The sequence below is a fragment of the Vigna unguiculata genome, chromosome 3, assembly GCF_004118075.2.
Source record: "Vigna unguiculata cultivar IT97K-499-35 chromosome 3, ASM411807v1, whole genome shotgun sequence".
In the NCBI taxonomy this organism is placed as follows: Eukaryota; Viridiplantae; Streptophyta; class Magnoliopsida; order Fabales; family Fabaceae; genus Vigna; species Vigna unguiculata.
The window spans coordinates 44,710,321-44,731,357 of NC_040281.1; the positions used below are offsets into that span (position 1 = coordinate 44,710,321).

The window sequence follows — 21,037 nt, forward strand, 5'->3', positions numbered from 1 at the left end:
GTGTCAAATTTTGCTGACATGATAGAACTCGTGGGACTATAATTCAGTGTTGGGTTATTTCAATGGACATACATCAGATTTGGATTTACTTAATGTGTATTTATTTATGTGTAAAATTGATGTAAAATTTATTATAATTGATTTTCTAACATATAATCAGTATGTGTTTTGATTTCCAAATTTAATTAAAGGATAAAAATTTCACATTAAATGAAAAATAACTAATGTTCATTTTTATGTTGGAGAATTGATTCAATTAAAATCAATTTTTCAACGTCGAACCAAACACACTCTTAGTTATGAAATGATCTGGTGGTTTTTTTAACTTACAATTTAATATACTATATTTAATATGTAGACGAACATTTTAATATAATAAATTTTGTAAAACTCATTTTTTTTCTTTTTTTAAACAAACTCGATTGTCTTAATTAATTCTTCTCAATTATTTGTTTTAAAACGAGATGACATATTCATTCTCACAATTCAGGAATTTTTGTATTTTAAGGTCTCTTTTAAGTTAAATTTGTAAAAATAGGTCAATTGATTTTTTTTTTTTTGTAAATTAGGGTCAAGTTGTCAGATACATGACATTATAAATGAAGTCGTCTTGTATCCTAACGGTTTCATTTACTTTCTTTTAAAAAACAAAGTCATCTTGTACTAGAACGGTTTTGATGTAATGGAAAAAGTGGAGTCGTCCTGTGTGATGACGACTTCATTTTCAATTATTTTTCCTTTTTAACGTAATTAATTTTTATTTTATTTTCCTTGTAACCAATACACAAACACAATACCCCATTAAAAGAAGCACTCTTATCATTCAAACATGATTTAATTAATGGCGTACTTTCCACTCCATTGTTTCAGGACAAAAAATAAACTTAAAGTGAAGTCGTAATCGTAAAGGACGATTTCACTTTTTTCATTGCACTGAAACCGTTTTGATACAGGACGACTTTGCTTTTTCAAAAAAGAAAAAAAAAGGAAACTGTTATACAAGACGACTTTATCTATAATGTCGTCTTGTATCCTGACGACTTGACCCTAATTTACAAAAAAAAAAAATCAACCGACCCATTTTTACAAATTTGACTTGAAAGAGACCCCAAAATACAAAATTGCCCACAATTCAAGATTCTTTATCCTTTCCCATTCAACCTGGGTTTTCCTCTTTCTCGTCTGATTTTCATTTATTCGTGAATTAGATATTACATTTGGGATTGTGACGAAGTTATACTCGAATTCATTTGAACAATTTCTTCTTACGTGTAAGTTAACAATTCAACCCTCTTCTTCTTTTTCAACTTGGAGGTGTTTGTTTTTGCTTGAATTCTAATCAAAGTGTTTTGTAGAATTGTATAACTATTTATTATAATAATCAATGTGATATATTTGATAATCAAATATACTTAAAGAGTACAAAATATATAGATTGTCAGACTACACTTTGTGAGAAACGTTGTTGAGTTTCTAGAAAGGTCAAAATTTAAAAGGTAATCTTGAAGGAAAACTGTATAGATGTGTTTACCAAGTCTTTAAGAAAATTGACAATACTCAACAAAGTAAGATAATGTTTGAGCTCTTTCTGAATTAGAGTCAATGTAGAGTATCTAGTTGTTAACTTTACTCATGTATAACAACCGATCTGCTAAAAAACTATTAAAATGTTTGGATTGTCTCATAGAGAGAAGAAGACAATCCACTTGAAACAATTTAGTAGTGTGTAAACTAATTATACAATCTAGTAGATTTTGTTGTAATTACCTTAACAATTTTGTGTGTTATATTAAAATTATGTTTTATATTTATAATTCATTATACAGTTAAACCATATATTAGATAGAATAGATTATTGTAAAAAATCTTCTCAGTATTTTTTCCGTTTTGTATCCTTTTGTTTCTTTTATTGTTTTGATATTATTCAGAATCACAAGTAAACAAATGTCAAAAAGTATTTTTTTTTTATGTAAATAATAATACATATTTGTTTTCTTTTTTAGTTTTCTTTGAGAAAAATTTATAATTTAGTGATATCTGACTTTATAATACTTCTTTAAAATGCATCAAACATATGTAATAAAATAATATTATTAGAAGGAGAGGTTTGAAAAGCTAGACGGTAATACCAAAGTCACTATCGCTGTTATTCAAAGCAATTCTGTGTTTCGTGTTCAACATGTCTACTAAACAGCCAACATGTGCCAGGTCTGTGGTCTGAATTCATGACTGAACCATTATTCATCCTCTCTGCAAGATTTTTTTTTTATCACTGTAGTATTTTTGGAGGGCGATTTTTTTTTTTGTTTTTTAAGAATAGTAGACAATAAAATTTTCTTTATCTAGCTTTAGACTAAGTTCTTAAGATGTGCAAAAAATGAAAAAAAAAAAAAGAAGATAAGGAGTGCTAATATTTTTAATATTTAATACTAATTTTTTCCACTAGATAATACGATAGGAATATCATATCATACGATAGGAATATCATGGTCTTATAAACATACTATCTACTATGCATAAGTCTTAAACGTCACCTCTAAAAGACACATTCTTCTAGAAAGAAAATAATTGAGAACGAGAGACCAGAAACTATGAGAATACTAAAATCTAAAACAGGAATGCAAAAAATAATAAAACAAACGTATGCCTTTTTCTAATATAAGAAATATAATAACCTATATTTAAAATAAAAAATAATTAATTAAATCAAATTTGATATTTTATAAAATAATACGTTTTAATATTATTATTTTAAATTATAAGTTTTTGATTTATTAATATTTTATAATAATTTTCTCTTTTAATTTAAAATTTATTGTAACTCTAATATGTATTTTAAAAGTTATTTTTATTTCTATCATTTTTATATCGAACAATCTTGAAAACAATATTTTTAAATATATACATAAAATTATTCCATTATATAAGTCAAACTAATTATAAATTTTCAGTCATTTTTTTTAGTTTTAGTCTTTTGTTTATTAAATAGTCATATTTTTTTAATTTTTTTTTTATCTTAATAGTGAGACTCAATTTAGATTAAGAACAAGAATGACCAGAAAGAATAAGTCATAAAGAAGTGGGAACATGCTGGTGAGAAAAGTAGAGAAAAGTGAGGAGAAAACAGTTTTATGAACTAGACAAATAATAAGTATAACTTGTCTTCTATTATACTCCATTTATTCTTGGTTATTTCAGAGGTCTATATTAAATAAAATTAAAAATTAAAATTGTTTTCAATAAAAATTAAACCACTTTGGTTTAGTTTTAAATACTGAATTCATAAATTGGTAGTTAAATAGTAGTTAAGGGCATTGTTAAACTTTATGACATTTTAAAAATTGAAAAAAATAAAAGTACCATGAAAATTTCATTATTTTTGTAGCTGTACAATATTCACAAGATAAACAATGTCTACGTAAAACTATTAAAAAAAGAAGAAGTTAAGTTATTGACTATATAGCAATGTAGTTCAACTTAAAATTGTCCTATTAGTTCTATAAAACTACTTTTTCAGTTTATTCCAACCTTCACACAATTTAGTGCAGTTTAATATTTTTTACCAGTCCTAATTTTCCTTATCACTGAGTAGTGGAAGAAAGATGTGACTATTGATGACTTGTACACAAGGTATATATTTCATTGTACATTATTTGAACATCAAGAGAGCTTCTCTAAGCTTATTGTAGCTTGTGAAACTATTACATATATTAATAGTTAGATTTACTATTTGAATAAAATTTTACAAATTTTAAAACATTTAAAAATATCATATTTAAATTAATTTCATTTAAACTGATTCATTTTTTAATTTTTTTAGATAAGGTAATTTAAATTTAGTGATTTTTTTAAAGTATTTCACTTACCACTAAATTTATTTAAATATTAAATGATTGTTAATAATTAAAAATTATTAATATTGATAATTTTTTGTGATAAATCTTGATTGATGTTATTTTTTATCAAAGTTCTTCAAGATTTTTTTTAATTTATATTTACAATTTTGTTTTTAATTTATGTTAAATGAGATTATTTTAAAATTATAAAATGTTAGATCGAGTCAAACCCAAGTAAGACAACATCAGATCAAGTTCATGTAAATTAAGTTAAAGTCAACCCAATACTAGGTTAAGTTGAGTTGATTTGGGCCCAACTTCAACTGATAAGCCTAAGACCGAGTCAAGTTGGTTTGAGTCCACATTAAGTCGAGTTGGTTTAGGCCTAATTTGAGTCCAAATCGAGCCGAGTTGATCGAGATTTATGTTGAGTCAAGTTGGTTCGAGCTTAAGTTGAGTTGAGTTAGGACATTTTGCATTCACTCGAATTGGGTCATCCACATTCATTTGAGTTATATGTTCAACTGAATTGAACTAAGCCTATGTTAGTCATAGTCTGGTCAAAACTAGGTCCAGCCTAGCCCAATAAAAAACCAGATTTTGAGTTGAGCCAATGTTATCTTATTTCAAGTCAAGTTTGAGACAACTCGAATTTAATCGAATCAGATTAATCCAAACAAGCTCAATTGAATTAAGTTGGTGTAGATTCAAATTACATTAAGCTTGAACCCATGACAATTCTAATGAGAATGGATCCACGTTTATTCAGTTTTCAGTATTAGTTTTTAATATATATATATATATATATATATATATATATATTAAATATACCTTAATTATTTATTTTATAATTGACTTATTCAATATTAATATATTGGACATTTTTAATTTTTTTATGTCATCTAATGTTGTTTTGTAAAAATAAAGAAAGTAATATATTTTCTCAATCTTAATATATTATTATAAAAAATATTTCATGTTTTACTCTTTCTACATAACAATAAGTATCTATAAGTAAGTTAATTAAAGGTTAATTGAAGAGTAAGAAATAATTGAAAAAGAAATTTTACTAAGATGTAGAATTTACAACTAAATAGAAACGAAATCTTGAAACAATTGGTCAATGTAAATGAAAGGAAATGATTAAACGTTGAATTGAATTGGCCTTACTATATAACATAAAATCCAAGTGAGGTTTGAATAATGATGTAAGAAAAAACTTTTTACTGAATATAAACGAAAAGAAGGGATTTTAGAGTATCTTACCTTTCATCTGGATCTCGGAGGCAGGCCCTTTTTGAGTCTGAAGCTAACCTCATCCGTCTTTGTATTTTAATAATTTATTCTCGTAATTCTCTGTTGTATTAAAATGATAATAAATAGTTTTGGAAATTCTCATATTTTCTGGAAAATAAAATTGAGAATGTGTTAGAAAAATTCTCAATTTATCTCAAGATTTCAGAATAAAATTATCATTATGAAATACATTTTTTAAGCAATTTAAAATATATTTCTCAAAGGTTTCTAGAAATTTTATTCTGAAACACATATTTTAGAGTAGTTTTGGTAGTTTTTTAATATTTATTGAAAATGTAAAACTTTAGGTATAATTACCGATTTGGTATTCTAATTTTTTAGTTAAGTTTAATTTGGTTCCCATATTTTTAGGTTGTTCAATTTAGTACCTTAATTATTTAAAATGATTTAATTTGGTCCTCACCGTTAAGTTGGACTTAACACCGTGTCCCTTCAGGACACGTGTCAAGCCATAATTTTTTTTTTAAATAATAATAATAATTTTTTAAAATTTTACTTTTTTTTTCAAAAAATTTGAAAACTGCTACGTGTTAGGTTACCATCGTACCATATGACAGCTTACAATCATGACACTTGACAGTGATAATAGTTCTTTTCAATTTAGTCCTTTATTTAAATTTTTGGTTCAATTTAATATCCAACTCTTTAAAACGGTCTAATTTTGTCCTTTCCAATTTAAGACCAAATTAGTAACGAAGTATAATTATAATTTATATATACATGTTAAAATAATTGTTTTGAATTTATACATCAAATCACTACACCTAGATATTCAAATTATTTTATTTTTTACAAATGTAAAAACTTTTAGGTGTAAAAAATTACAAAGATAAAAAAATGTAGAAAATAAAATAATTTAAGTATTTAAGTGAAATGATTTGATATATATATTAGAAAAAGTTATTGTAACATGTATATATAAGTTGTAATTAAGCTTATTTACTAATTTGATCTGAAGTCGGACTAATTAAGCTTATTTACTTATTTACGAAATTAGATCATTTTAAAAAATTGGGTACTAAATTGAACAAAAAATTTAAATAGAGGACTAAACTGAAAATAACTATTACCACTGTCATGTCTCATGATTGTAAGCGGTCACGTGGTACGACGATAAAATGACACGGGACAGTTTATAAATTTTTATAAAAAAAAATTAAAAAAATTAAAAATTTTACAACTTGACACGTGTCTTGTACAAACACAATGTTAACTCCAACTTAATAGAAATGACCAAATTGAATATTTTTAAATAATTAAAATACTAAATTAAATAAACAAAAAATATAAAAGCCAAATTGAACTTAAAAAAAAAATTGGAATACCAAATTATTAATTATAAGAAAACTGTTTTTTCATTTCAATTCCATCGGAAGGAGTAAGAAGCAATTAATGAGGAATAAGGAACCGGGTGAGTTGTGCAAATATCAGCTATTGTTTGTAGTAAAGTGCAATTAAAAAGGCAATTGCCACATTACTCGTCGAAACGGCATCGTTCTAGTACCTCTCCTCGGCACCCAGTAGTAGCTAGCTGCAAGACCCGCAACCGCAAACAAATCTAAGTCTTACAATTTCGCCGGTGAAATGTCTCCGGCCGCTGAACTTCGGTGGCTCTGCCGCCTCATCGACGACTATCTGCGGCCGTACACGGTGTGTTTCACTCTTCCACCTCCAACGCTACCATTTGATTCGTCTTTTTCTTCTATACATGTCAACTTATTCCATTAACGAAACACGCTTTCCTCGTGCCTCAGGAATCATGGGCCTCTGTTTCCATTTCCAAAGAGAAGGAGAAGGAGATTCTAATCGCTTCTTCTCAGGTTTTGCATTCTTATATTCAAAACACTATCAAATGTAAGGCACCTGATTTTTTTTTTTTTTTTTTGCATTTTAGGTCGTGACAAAAATTCAGCTTCGGATTCGTGAATTTGATTCTCGTGCAGAGATGAAACGTGCTCCCGACGAAGAGCGATTGTGCGGTTCGAACCAGCATTCGTCCGTCGATCAATGTCTGCCTAGAATCATTACTGAGATGGTAATGTTAGGACCAGATTTTCATCGACGCACTTTTGTATAACGTCGTTGTTGCAAACATAATTCCGTGTTGTTTTTGGTGACATAGATGGTTTTGTTGACTGTCAAGAGCGAGTTTGTTCAACACGTGGCTGTCAATGCTCTTTCCTTAACTTCACGGTTTGTGCACACAACGGTATGAATGTAGAAGTTAGTTACCTTGATGAATTTAGGTTATACATTTGAGTCTACCATGTGATTCCCTGTTTTGTTTATCCTTCCGTGTAATAATATGCAGGGGAACAATTGGGTGAGGTTCATTCATTTTTTGTGCTGTTGGTTGGAAATGGCGATCACTAAGATGATCTCATGTTCGTCTGGGCCTTCTTCTGGAACTGAGAATGGTAAATTTGATAGTTCTGATGTTGAGTTTCTGACGCAATATGGGACTAAGGATTTTGATTGGTCTACTGTGGCTGGTGTTGTCCGAGTCATGCGTGTTATATGTAAATATTTAGAGGAGGAGGACTATGATGATGGCCTTGTCCAAGTGTACCATGACTCTGTCAACTCTTGTCTCCTAAAGATGCCGTGGGATTTGTTGGACAAGTTCTGGAGCTGTGAGTTTGGTAGCATGAAAAACAACTCTTCTATCAATCAATTGCACCTCAATAAGTTCAGTATTATGGAGCCTGTTATGATTTGTCTTGGGACTTTTCTTCAGTTTCTATGCTCCTTGGTTGACCGGAATGATCTAGTGGAAACTGATTGTGATTCTATTGATAAACATCCACTTTTTATTACAGTAGTGAATCTTGTACCTAGACTTGCAAAATGGTGTCTCCGTAAGCAAGAACATAATGCTGAGAGATGCATCACTAATTACTTGAATCACAAGCTGCTGGTAAGGTTCATCCACTTGTGCAATGAATGAGCTTGATAATTGAATTTTTGGTTACTTGTATGATTGAATGTTGGTATTGGTCATTGTTTCTACTTTAAATTTAATGGAAGAGTAGGTTATTATAAAAATGCTTCTTGTCATGTGGGTTGAACAAGTAAAATCTTATTGCTGACAGAGTTTGAAAATATCTTCCATTTTAATTTCAAATCTAGTTTCTTTTTGGCATGATAGATATCATATGACCATCTAGATAGTATTAGGGAGTTGATATATGTCAGTATGTTTTTTATGTTATTGCGCTAGATTTGTACTAGTTTTATTGCAATTGACCTTGACCAGTGAAATGTAGTGAGAGACTAGGTTAGTGTTTTGGATGGCTATTATTCAGAGTATCATTAGTGAAATATGTTCTACTTTTTCCATCTGAACTCTAAAATTCAGTAGTATGCCTAGTCTTCGGCTATATACGGTTGGAAGTTTTTTGTTCATACATGGGTATCAGTGTCCAGGTAGTTGCGCTCAATTAAAATTATATTATCCTTAGAAATAATCTCACACTGAGTCTATATGGATTATAAGGAGATCGTATCTACTGCATTATCCTGAAAATAAAACACTCATAAGTTTTCTCACAAAAAATTTGTTCTAACTTAATCTAAACCTCGTCCTCTAATTAGAACATATAACATTGGCATAATGAATAGTTGAGTCATCCCACATTCCAATGTAAAGAAGACATGTTGCACCAATTGAAGCTTCAGTGTGCTACTAGAAGAAGGATTGTAAAAAGCTCAGGGGCCAACATTTGGTTTGAGAAAATGCCTTTTGGACTAATTTTTGTTTTTACGTTTAATTACAAAACATCTTATTTTTATTTTCATTGTTTCTTGTTTTCAAAAGTTTATGCTGGAAACAATGAAAAGAAAAATGACAAGACAACTTGAAATGTTTTCACACTTTACCTATATAAACTTTTGAAGATAAGAAAAAAAATTATGTTTTTGTAATTAACGGTTAAAACTGATATTGAACAAAAATGTGTTTTTAAGCCAAATAGTCTTTTAAGTTGTGATTAATGTTTGCCAAAAAATCAATGTCCGGCAAAATAGATTGACTTGCACTGCTGTTGATCTTTTCAGAAAACAGTTGCACACTGAAGCCTTGTTTGAAAGTTGGTTGAGAAATAACTCTTACAATTTGGGTTAAGGGTCTAATTCAATTCTATGTTAGTTTGTTAGGCGAGGACTATTCATACTTCGTAAATTGTTTTCAATCCCCTCTAGTAGATATGTGACTAAATTTGACCCTTGAGGCTAGAACTAAAGCAATGCTTAAAGATGGCACAACAAAGCCTAATTAGGGGACACAGTCAAGACTGACCTAAAACATGCCCTAGCTTAATCTTTAAAAACAAAAGATCGGATTACCAAGGTTATAAGCTCCATTTCAGCCACATCCTTAGTTGATTTAAGACTAAACACCACAGTTGAGACTGCAATTAAGACAGTCTCCAAAGAGGCCACAACAATCAAAGGTTAGGGGTAACCTCAGTTTAAGACAGCTTTCCAACAATAACCGCTTCCCCATTTTGGGTTGGTTGGTGGCTTCACCACCTAAACAATTTAAAAGTTAAAAGTCAATAATTAATTGAAAAAGGGACAAAATATTTAAAATAGAAAAAAGTGAAAATGAGAGAAAAGTTTTTCTTTTAAATATGACATTAAATTGGCAGTAATATAATAAAAATCATAAAATAGTAATCAAAGTTATATATCTTTTTAACTTTTTATTTATAAAACCCTAATTGGTTCAGCTTGTCCGGGCCTGCTATGGATGGTGGGTTGGGTGGGGCAGCAGGTTAAGTTGTCGTAAAACTCAACCCATCTTGCCAAAATTGATGGGTTATGCTTTTTGACCTGTTGGGTTGGAATTGTTCTGCTAACCCTGTTACTTGTTCTAGTAACTGGTCTGGTAACTGATAAAGTTCATTAGCATGGAGATTTTCTTTTTTTGTTATCATAAGTTGCTATTTATTACTGCTTTGCCTTTTCATGACGTTAATCATTGGAGAAGTTTAAAGCCAAAAAGAAGTGAAATTACTTTGAATTTAGAACTTTGTTAAAAGACATTTTCTGGGTTGCTATGTTTAGAGTGGAAGGCACTCTTAAAACTATTTATTTACCATATTTTATGCAGATCCTGATGATCAGACTTGGTTCACTCACAGGTCTAGACTGTCGAATCCCTTTTTCTTGGATTGAACTCCTTCATAACTATTTTGAAGAGTTTTTGCAGCAACCCTTAACTCAATTTCACTCTGATCAAATTAATTGTCTGGAAGGCTCTCCATTTTTAGTGAGTTTGTCTGATGGAGAAGCATGTCTGACGCATTCTGGCCACCTACAAAGACAATCTGTTTACCTCTTACTGGCTTGTTCTTTCAGTTTGATCAGTCAAAGAGGAGAAAATGCAAACCACTGTAATTGTTCAACTTTGTCCTCCTGTTTCACCACTAACCCAGATTCAGAGCATGATCGCTTCTGCATGAAAAAGGGATTTCTAGAACTTTACAAGTGGATTCAAAGACATCTTCCTACTGCAATCTCCACCAACCATGATAATTTCTTGGAGATATGTATGGACTTCATGTCATCTTTCCTCCAGCTATATCTTCGTGAGGTTTGTCTATCCATACAGCTTGTGTGTGTATTAGTTTATGGGTGTGATGCTCGTTTGGCATGGTCATTGTCTTCAAAACAGTTTTGAATTCTGTAATTATAGGATTTTATGACTACCACCGGGTATTTGATTTAGTTACTACGGCAAGTTTAGGTAGCTCATCATGTATTGTAAACTGTTAAGCTCGGATAATTTGAAAAAGAGGCTGTGTTCATAGCAAGTCATTTCAAATCTTAATCGGACGTTTTGAGCTTGTCTGTATCCATGCTTCTTAGGTTGGCAATATATTTGTGAGACTGAGGTATTGATGAGTGTTATTTTCCTTTGTAGTTTTGAATCTTTTAATGACAATATCTTGAAGTTTCATTTGAGTTATTTATCATTTGAATGGCAGGATGATCTATTGTTTGATGTGCTTTTGCTATTGTGTAGTATATCATCCTGTCTCCAGCAACAGTAAGAAATTGTATTCAATGTTTTGCTATTTTTTATCAACCAGTTAATGGAAGGATCCGCTTTATTGAGATTTGAATGATGTAGGTCTGAAAGAAAGGATGCTGCTTATCAGGATGTAATGAAAGATTTTCCTTTTGCGTTGTCAGACATTTTTATTCCGGTGTACCATTTCCATCTGTTCCTTTTCGAGGCTAGTATTATGCACTACCTTACCTCATGAAGATGGACACCCCATTGCTGTCCACTTTATCTATTAGTTTATTTTGTAAAGCTTTAAAAGGCTTATTATCTTGTTCTTATTGATCTGCAGATACATTATGATCATCAAGTGCTTCTAGATTATCTCATTTCAAAAGATACTGGAATAAGCTGTGCTAAATATCTTTTAAGGTAGTCATTGTAACTTTATTGGATGACAAAATTTCCTCTTTCAGTGATTACAAATAAACTTGAAAAGCTATAATCAGATCTGGTTCTGTGTTTTCTGTGAATGCGAGACCTTTTGAACATATTCTTCTGTATTTCTGAATATCCTCTTGCTTTTCCATGATTCATGTAAAAGAAAACTCTGGTCAGCTCCATATTTTTAAAATTTTTGTTTTAGCCTACAATTTTTCTTTTTTTTTTTTTGCATTTATAAATTATGGAGATTAAGTTCAGGGTTCAGAATCATCAGATTACATTGTTAGTTGTTTTACTTATCCTGACTTGTTTCTTAAAAGTTGGCTTTTACTTTTTCTCTTTTGCACGTTGTAGATGCTTGCATTTGATATGCAACTCATGGAAGTTATTTGTGGAATTTCCATTATTTGGAGAATTTTTGGATCAATCACCTTGCAAGAGAAGAAAAATTGTAGGGGATGGTCTGCAGTTGTTAGCAGATGGGATACCTACGTCAGTTGACAACAGTGGAAGTACCATGTTGCTTATCAAGAATTATAAGGAAGACAGTGGTTGTGGCTTCAAGCGTTACAATATCAAACCATTTAAGAAAGCTGCTGAATGTTTACTATCTTTGAACAATTCTGTTTATAATCTTCATCAAAAGAAGTTGTTTCCTTATAATCCCGAAGTGCTTTTGAAACGGTATGCTTCTTGATAATGCATTTATTGTTCAACAAAAGGGTCAAGCTTTTAGAATTGTGATTCTTTGAACCTGAAGAAAAAAGTAAGTGATGAACTTATTTCTTGTAGTCTTAGAAGATTTCAAGAGTTCTGCTCTCAGGAAAAGGGATCCCATGGACTAAAAACCGAGTAATTACGAAAACTGCATAGCTTGGCTATCTTGTGCTTATTAATGGCTACAGAACTACATTTTTGGGCGAGTAGGATGCTCACGGAATAAAGGCAGGCCTTATCTTGATTAATTTTTAAATTATATGAAAATTCTTGTCTGTTATTTCATGGTTAAATTTTAGTTTACTAGCTGAATAGACTTCTTGCCGTAAATAGGTATTGCTGGCACAGATAGCTGAATGTGGAAAATTTTTGTGCTGGTTCAGAATTGTGTGGGTGTAATATGGCCAATACGTTGGCATAGATGGGACTTAGTGCTTCACCTTTCCACATTTTTTGCTGCTTGTGCCATATGGTAACAAGCTGGAATTACTCCAAATCCATCAATTACATTACATGTCATCTCCGGTGAGTCTGGCGTCCAATGTCATCTTGAATTTATGGAGGTACTAGTCCATTCCCTCAACTTTTAGTCAGCAGCATGATCTTCCTTTGCGAGACCTTTTGTACTATATTCTCAATAATCCAAGCAATTATTGTGTTGTAGGATGTCTTTCTTGCGGTTCCTTTCTCTTGTTACTTGGAGCTTGTATTCTTCTTCAAACACCCCTCACTTCAAGGCTGGCGTGAAAATGGTTTCAAGTGCTTTATGTTATAATATTTTTAAGCATATTAGAGGGCGGGAAAAAAAAGGTCAGGAATATGGAATTATGCGAAACGAAGCACGAAAGTCTGTGTTCAGATTGAGAAAGTGTCTTGGCCAAATTTCCTTTTCCAGTTTTGAGAAAGTTTGGATTGAGAAGATCTCCTCCCATGGGGCCTTAAGTAAACCATGATATGATGGCTGTTTCACCCACTTTTTCTTCCTGACAGTAACATGTGGATATGAATCGGATGTATGTGGGTCGAATAACTTTTTGAAAAAATTAAATCACAATCGTAAAAATGGACTATAGAGTACAGGCTTCAATACATTTTAAGTCTCTAAAAGTATCACTTTGCTCTCTTTGATGTCCGGAATGATATTTGTTACTCTTAAGTTTAATGACATTTTGTAATTCTTATTTAGTCCTCATCATAAACAATGTTAAAATTGGAAAATATTACTTAATATATTTAGCATAACAAAAGATATTTTAGTCTAAGATGTTTGTTTTTATATGATTTAATATATTTTCTATTTAATTTAAATAAGATATTATACATATTATTTCTATTTGTCTTAGACATACATATATTTTTTATTTAATTTAAGTAAGATATTTTGACATTACTGACTTTATCCATCTCTAAGGTATAATAATTTTTTAAGATGATAATGTGGGTTGACTTATCTCATTTCTTTCTATAAGAATAATGGGTTAGTTTTATTGGTTTGTCCTATATAATTACTGGTTCGTGGATTTCAGTTCGTCTACATAAACAAAATCTCCAAAAGAAAAAAACATTAGACAAATGTTATAATAATACTTTTGTTTTAATGTTTCACATTTTTGTTACACTACACAAGTCTATTGGCAATAAATAAAGTAAGTAGACATATGATTAAGATCTACCTTAAAAAACATGCCATAGCTAAACCTTTCATAAACAAGGAAACATAAAAAAAAAAAATTGTCTAAGATACCAAAATATTATAGCAATTAATCAATGTTAAATGTAAGTAAGAGAGATTCAATCATGGAGTGAAAAAAATAATAAAATAAAATAAAACTTATTTGACTTAGAGATTAAAATGCGGTAAAAATAATGTGCGGGTTATATAGGTTAGCTTGTTCCAGTTCGTTATTGGTCTGTGCGAACTGCGAGTTATGAGATATAAACCTAAGCGTGTCAATAGACTAAAATATTTAATTCATCCCACATTTTTTTTTTATAAATTAGTGGGCTGACTCATATAGCTCGTCCCACATTAACATCCTTATCATTTCCTATGAATACGAATTCACATGAGATAAGTTCATAAGGAATTAACTCTTAATAAAAAAAATCTAAGCTCATCTTAGTAATGGATTAGGGTCTGAATAAACTTGTGGGTTGAAATTGATCTTTTAATAAAGAAGATTTGTGTTTATATAAACGAAAGTGAAATCAGTGAAATTTAATCCCAAAAATACCATTCTATATCATTTCTAGTTTTTCCATCCTCAAAGTTGTGCTTAAATTCCAAAGTGCACTTTTATTATTTATTGTTAAATTTACTTTCTTGGATAATATATTGTACAATATACGTACATACCGCTCAACTTTCCATCTTTTAATGATTATTTGGTGTTGATCTTTTCTTTGTACTCAAAGTTCGGTTACACTCTTTTTGGCACAATGAAATGATAATAGGGGTTATTGTCTAGATATCTTAGATGTTAATAAATGATGAAAATTTAGAAAGGCAGAGACAGTTGATTCATATGTAGATTATTTACTAATTTAGTAGGAACAACCACACCATGCTAGTAGCAGTCATTTTCAATGTATCAGTATCACAACTGAAAATAACAACCGAATTTATGGCAGAGAAAGTAAAGTTGGAGCTTAGCCAAAAAAAGACTTTAGGTTTGTTTAGTTCTTTTTTGTTACTACCAAACCTTGGGTTTACTATATCTAGATCATCTTTAGGGTTGTTGCTTGTATCTAAAAGTTCTTCTTACTCATTTTCAACCTTTCTTGGTTAATTCAGATGTAAAACGACAACCTATGTTTAATATCATTTTGTTTCCTTGACTTGATCAAAAACTAATTGAGTGTAAACTCTTTCAATTCAAAAAAAGTAAACTCTTTCAACTTCTGTTGCTGTGTAAAAGGTTGGTTAATCTTCATGTGTTTCATCATAAGAAGAAAAGACGATTTCTAAACTATATCTGTTTTTCAAGGTTTGATTTCTGACTGAATATAGGATTCAAGACGCCGAGGTTTTATTGCTTCTAACAAAATTTATTTATTTCTTCCTTTTAAAGTTTAATTGAAGAGCTTATTTTTCTTTGTTCATAATTTTAAAAATTAATAATTTAGATACATTGGGCATGTTTTTTCCTTTTTTTTAATCGTTTATTCATACAATTATTGCTTTAAAAATATCATTCAAAATCATTTTTAGTAATCGATAACGCGGTAAAATTAAACTCTAATTACAATTATAAATTAATCAAGTTTTTCTATAATTAATAAGTTATTTAAAAATATTGAAAACGAATTCTTAAATTAGTTTTATTCTAAATTAATTACATAATATATATGATTTGATTTACCGAAAGACTTTATTTATAATCCGTAGATAATATGAATCTACCCACACAGATATTTCCGTCCTTGCATCTCTTAGGTAATGTTGCTGTAGAGTTTTTCATTGAATTTTTAGACGGATAGAAAGATGGATCAAACATCTATGGATGAAGTTAGTAATTTCGTGAGCCCTTTAATGATTTTCTTTATTAAAAAAACTTACAATTTTCTTATAATTATATAGTGCGCAAAAATATAGAAAAATCAAGCCCCTAAAATGGACCATGTGTAGAAAAAAAAGATAATGAAAAATATTTGAATGCAAAGATAAATATATAGAAAAATGGGAAAAAATCTTAATCTTCCATTAGTATGAATTATAGATTCACGTAAATTACAATATTATATCAAATTTAAATACAAGTCTTTAGATTTAAAGTTTTTATGTAATCATTATCCTAAGTCATAGAGGCACACAAATTTTAAAATAAATGTTGTAAAAATTAATACCATCTTAAATAAATATTAAAAAATTACATACACTATGTTAAAATCATGTTAATTTAAAACATAGAATAAATAAATAAATAAAATTAATGTTAGGGAACATGAGTGTGAATGGATTACCATGAGTAGTAGCAGGCACAATATATTTGTTAATAGGATTGTAAAAGGAGAACAAGATTCTTGGCTGATCTTTGCATATTCAGAGCCAGAAGAAGTGTTAGAGAGGTATACTATGGCCTTGTTCTCTATGTGGATCACAATATTGGTATAGATTGTGACCAGTTGTTTTGGTTAGGTTTTGATTGTTGAAGCCATGATGTTAAGTTAATGATGAACACTCATAGATTTTGTTTTTTATATAAAGGTTACAATACTTCTCAAGTGCTTTTTTTAATGCAATTTTATTCTTTGTTGATTAAAATAAATAAATAAATAAAATTAATGTGAAGACCATATATGTGAGTATATAATATTGTGACAAGACCATATATGTAACTATATGTAAGTTATTAAAACCAATTTATATGACAAAAAATTGTTAGTCATTACAATTTAGATACCAATTTACAAAATATAAAATTATTGGTTACTAAGACAGTCACTATTATAAATAAAAAATTATAATTAGTCTCTAAAATTTAGTTACTAAGGTTTTGACTACCAAAAAAAAATTGTCACTAAACATTAATTACCAAAAGTTTTGCTACCAAAAGAATTAGTTTCTGAGTAATTAGTGACCAATTATAATTTTTTATTTATTAATAAGACTATTTTAATAATCAATAATTTTTTATTTATTAAATTAGTATTTATATTGGTTATTATAGTAATTAACAATTTTTTATAACTAAAATTAATTATTAATAAAAAAATTTCTTATAATGATAATAATTAATTTAAATATTAATTCATAAATTAAAAATTATTAGTAAATAAAGGAGTTTATGGAAATAGAAAATAATGACCGTTTAACAATGTACATTGTTGTTTTTGCTTTTAGAAAAGACTTTAAGTGCATTTAAGAACATGATGAACTCATAACTTATTAACTTAAACCAAAATAACCGACACCAATGAAATATCAACAGTGCAACCTGCAGAAAGTGATGTTCATAAGGATCAACGAAAGACAAAATAATCCATATAACGGGAACTTAATGATTGGTGTGATATCTTCTAAACCTATTATTATCTTTTCCAATATTTAATTTGGTGATAGAAAAGGTGGTGTGCTTCACATTGTAGGAGAGAAAAAATGAAGCAAAAAAGTTACACACGTCGAAGGTTTTTGTAGTTCTATTATTGTACAAAGTTTTAGTGAGCGTGGTATCGATGGATATCTAAAAAAATAGTGAAGTGTATCTTCACCTCCAACAATCCACAACACGAGTTGTACGTTGTAAAATGTTTTCACGTGGAATTTACTTATTTTATAAAATTTGTATGTTTTTAGCTATGTTGCGTACAACCTACTTGCTCACATTTATGATTTATTCATTCATTAACAGGTTTTATTAAAATTTCAGCATATTTTAGGCACTCACTTGCTCCCATTTATTTTTTTCTAATTAATCCGATACAACTCCTTCACATCTGGTATAAAGATCTAGAATATAGTTGTGCCATGAAATAATAATAAAAAGAATGAACAATTAGTTGTGCAATGTAATGTTAGGGCAATGGGTAAGGTGGGTTGAACCGAAACTTTTCCATGTGGTTTGAATGCACATGTTGGTATCATTATACCAAATTTGCAACACTTATTATTGGGTTGGCAAATCTATCAACCCACTAATTTATAACAACTCTTTTGTATGTATCTCCTACAACAGATGCACATTTTACCACACCCTTTTTAGAGACAGGCATAAGTACATAAGGTTTCACAATCATCTCCTTTTTTACACTTTGGTAATTCCTTCGTCGTTTTGATCATATTGGATTATGAATCCTTTACCCAATGCACAATACCTAGGGTGGAGATATCAACAAAGAATAAGCTATTGCATAAAGGGGGTGGGGTACAACTTGGCAACAACTTTTGTGAGTTGCATAAAGAACAAAATGAAAGTGTTAAACCCGTAGTTTTCTTTTGTAAAATAGTTTAAGATGGTACGGAAAATGTGTGATAGGTCAATAGGTGTATGCTCACTGAACCACAATCAACGTAAAACTCATTTCCAACACATTCATCTTATGGAACTTAATGGAAAACAAAACAAAATTTAGAAAGTAGTGTGGATGGTAATATTTTGGTCAATCTAGAATCATAATATTTAAGAAAGAAAAGGTAGATGTAAAAGAAATATTTTGTATAGCACATTTAAATGCATGACTATGGACTAAGCATAACCGAATCAATGTTACTTTTTCATATTCAGACTAGTATCAATGTTCAATCTAATGGTTAATATTTTTATAGGGATGAACATCTTGGCTCTTATTACCTAATAAAGAATTCTGAATAATCATGCCACTTCATATGCTTATGGACAATTCTTTTTTGTGTAGTGACTACTGATTTAATCTTGTCTATGTTAGAAAACAATGTAGTCTTGCAAGGATAAATTGTAAGAAGTTTAGGCTGCAATGAAATGTTATTTTTTGAAAAACAAGAGTATTGCCTATGTAAGGAAGGGTCTTGGGAAGATTCTAGAACCCATAAGAACAAACGACAAGGACGAAATCATAATACCGCATATCCAGCCCCATTGAGCATGGAAGAAAATCCTGTAGAAACACTAATGCAACTACATCACAAGGACTTTTATCATGAGGTTGTTATATCTGTGTTCTTTTTTTTGTAAATTACTTGATCTTTTACAAATGAATGTTAGTTTAACTTGAATTTTTAAACATAATGTCGATGGGTAGATTGGTAAGTTTGGATTGTAACTTGGTGTGTTTTCGAGGTTCCTAGATGTTTTATTCGTAATTAGTAAGAAAAACAAAGTTTGTAAGTAAAGTTTAAAGGCTTTAGACATCACAAATGTTCTACTAAATATGTTTTATTCTTTGTTATTAAAAAAAATAAGCGGTCCGATTGTGACTTGATAATAGATGAAATAATAGACTCAACAAACAATAAATTTTGTTAAAATAAACTTTAAATCACGATTTTGATACCATGTTAATTTTAATCCTAACTTAATTTTACAACACCAACTTATAAGATAAGATTTTCATCCACTTATATATTATAAATCGGTCTTATTTATAGTCGATATGATTTTCAACAAAAAATTTTATTATCCATTGAACTAAATTTATTTAATATCTTTGGTAGGAACATTTATTTGATTAGTTTGACTTTTTTGGTTAAAGGAACACAACTTCCTTCATAGTGAAAAGGAAAAAAAGTTCAGGAGTTCCAAGATATTTCTTATTATTTATTTATTTATTTCGTAGAGTAGTAATTTCAAACGAGATCTTATAGTCCTTAGACAAGTCAAATTGAAAGCAAGAAGAAATAAAAGCAAATTAAAGCTTGTGTGATGGATTTATGCATATTTAGTTGCTATCTTCTGGAGAGAATCAAATAGTTCTCTAGGCTTGCTATTCATAGCCATATGATCTGCGCCTTCGATACTCAAAACGTCATCGATGACAGCATTTTGGATCATCCATTGTTGATATTCCATAGGAATTGTAAGGTCTTCAGTGCAGACAATAAAAGAACGCGAAACTGACCCATATCCCTCTTTCGAGAATTTCATTTGTATTGCCAAGTCTTCCACGAAGAGTGATGATGTTCTTACTAAACTCTTGGCCAATTCAAGGTCCTGAAAATCATATTCATGTTTTATGACTCTTTTCAGAACTAAAACAATTATCGTAACAAGTAAGTACCTGAGCGGGGGATCGTTGGTAGAGGTTGCTGGACATATACATGGGACTAAACAAGATTGATGTTTTGTTTCCACTTGGTTCAAATTTAACGTTCATCCATGTAGACAAGGGGATTCTCTCAGCGTACTTTTCAAGAAACAAGAAATAATAATGATGAATATATGCATGGAACTATATCATATAATCTTGAAAACAATATAATATAATTGAAAATTTTTACGCATAATATTTTTAATCCATTGTACTTTTTGTTGAAGGCATTACAAAAATATAAAAAAATCGATGAAAAGTTTAACAAGTATAGCATATACCTTTAACAAAACATAAGAAGGGTTATGTTCTGTGTCTGGAGCAAAAGCTGTTAGGAAAACACCAACAGCAACTTTTTGTGGGAATTTGTCCATGGCAAGTGCTATGTTGAGTCCGCCAAGGCTATGGGCAACTAGAATGACCTTCTCATTAGAGGAAGTTGTGGCCAATAACTGCAACAGAGGTTCAGTGTACTGTGCGAAAGTATTAACATTGTCAATGTTGTGCATGTTGATGCCAGAAGCTGCAAGGTCGAGTGTTGTGACCTTGTGACCAGCAGATTCCAAGAGTGGCTTCACCTTGTACCAACTCCAAGCTCCATGGCAGACCCCATGCACCAGAACAAAATGCTTCCTATCTATACAATGTCCTGCACTCATCATGCTCAAACACAAAATAAAAATTAGAACAACTTTTTCTGAACTCATCTTCTATTCTTCTGGTCCTCTTCGTCGTTCCTTTCTCGCTATATGTAAACTGAGAAATGGTTTGGTTTGTTATGTCTTGTCGGCAAATTAATGGTTATTAAGATAACGGAAATTATATTTCAACATAAATTTTGAACTCATTTTTTACATGGGTGACGTGGCAGGCTTTTTTTCTTTTTAATTTATTTTTTTTAAATGAAATATAAGCTATTGTCATGTGCGCGGAAGTTACCCTGAAAATCCTTTTTACCAAAACGAAATCAGACGTGGAGAGAGAAAGTTGA

At 30.0% G+C, this 21,037-nt stretch overlaps 2 protein-coding genes across 3 annotated transcripts; one reads left to right on the forward strand and one right to left on the reverse strand.

The window, feature by feature from the left end:
- The first annotated feature begins 6,646 nt into the window (after nucleotides 1-6,646).
- Nucleotides 6,647-13,505, forward strand: LOC114175134. 2 transcript variants are annotated; one of them, XM_028059903.1, is made up of 13 exons: nucleotides 6,647-6,803; nucleotides 6,908-6,973; nucleotides 7,048-7,188; nucleotides 7,276-7,362; nucleotides 7,465-8,070; nucleotides 10,267-10,749; nucleotides 11,144-11,205; nucleotides 11,290-11,395; nucleotides 11,516-11,595; nucleotides 11,962-12,291; nucleotides 12,400-12,552; nucleotides 12,658-12,887; nucleotides 12,989-13,505. In XM_028059903.1, exons 1-11 carry the CDS (start codon nucleotides 6,738-6,740, stop codon nucleotides 12,461-12,463), a joined length of 2,091 nt encoding a protein of 696 aa, XP_027915704.1. In that variant the 5' UTR covers nucleotides 6,647-6,737; the 3' UTR covers nucleotides 12,464-12,552; nucleotides 12,658-12,887; nucleotides 12,989-13,505. The 2 variants fall into 2 exon arrangements, with proteins under 2 accessions (XP_027915704.1, XP_027915705.1); XM_028059904.1 differs by having other exon boundaries at nucleotides 12,708-12,887.
- A 6,030-nt stretch (nucleotides 13,506-19,535) lies between these two features.
- LOC114179637 (salicylic acid-binding protein 2-like) lies at nucleotides 19,536-20,803 on the reverse strand. Its single transcript, XM_028066050.1, has 3 exons — nucleotides 20,328-20,803; nucleotides 20,017-20,142; nucleotides 19,536-19,949 (listed from the first exon to the last, which is right to left on the reverse strand). The coding sequence occupies exons 1-3, from the start codon at nucleotides 20,751-20,753 to the stop codon at nucleotides 19,668-19,670; spliced, it is 834 nt and encodes a 277-aa protein (XP_027921851.1). The 5' UTR covers nucleotides 20,754-20,803; the 3' UTR covers nucleotides 19,536-19,667.
- Between the last annotated feature and the right edge of the window lie 234 nt (nucleotides 20,804-21,037).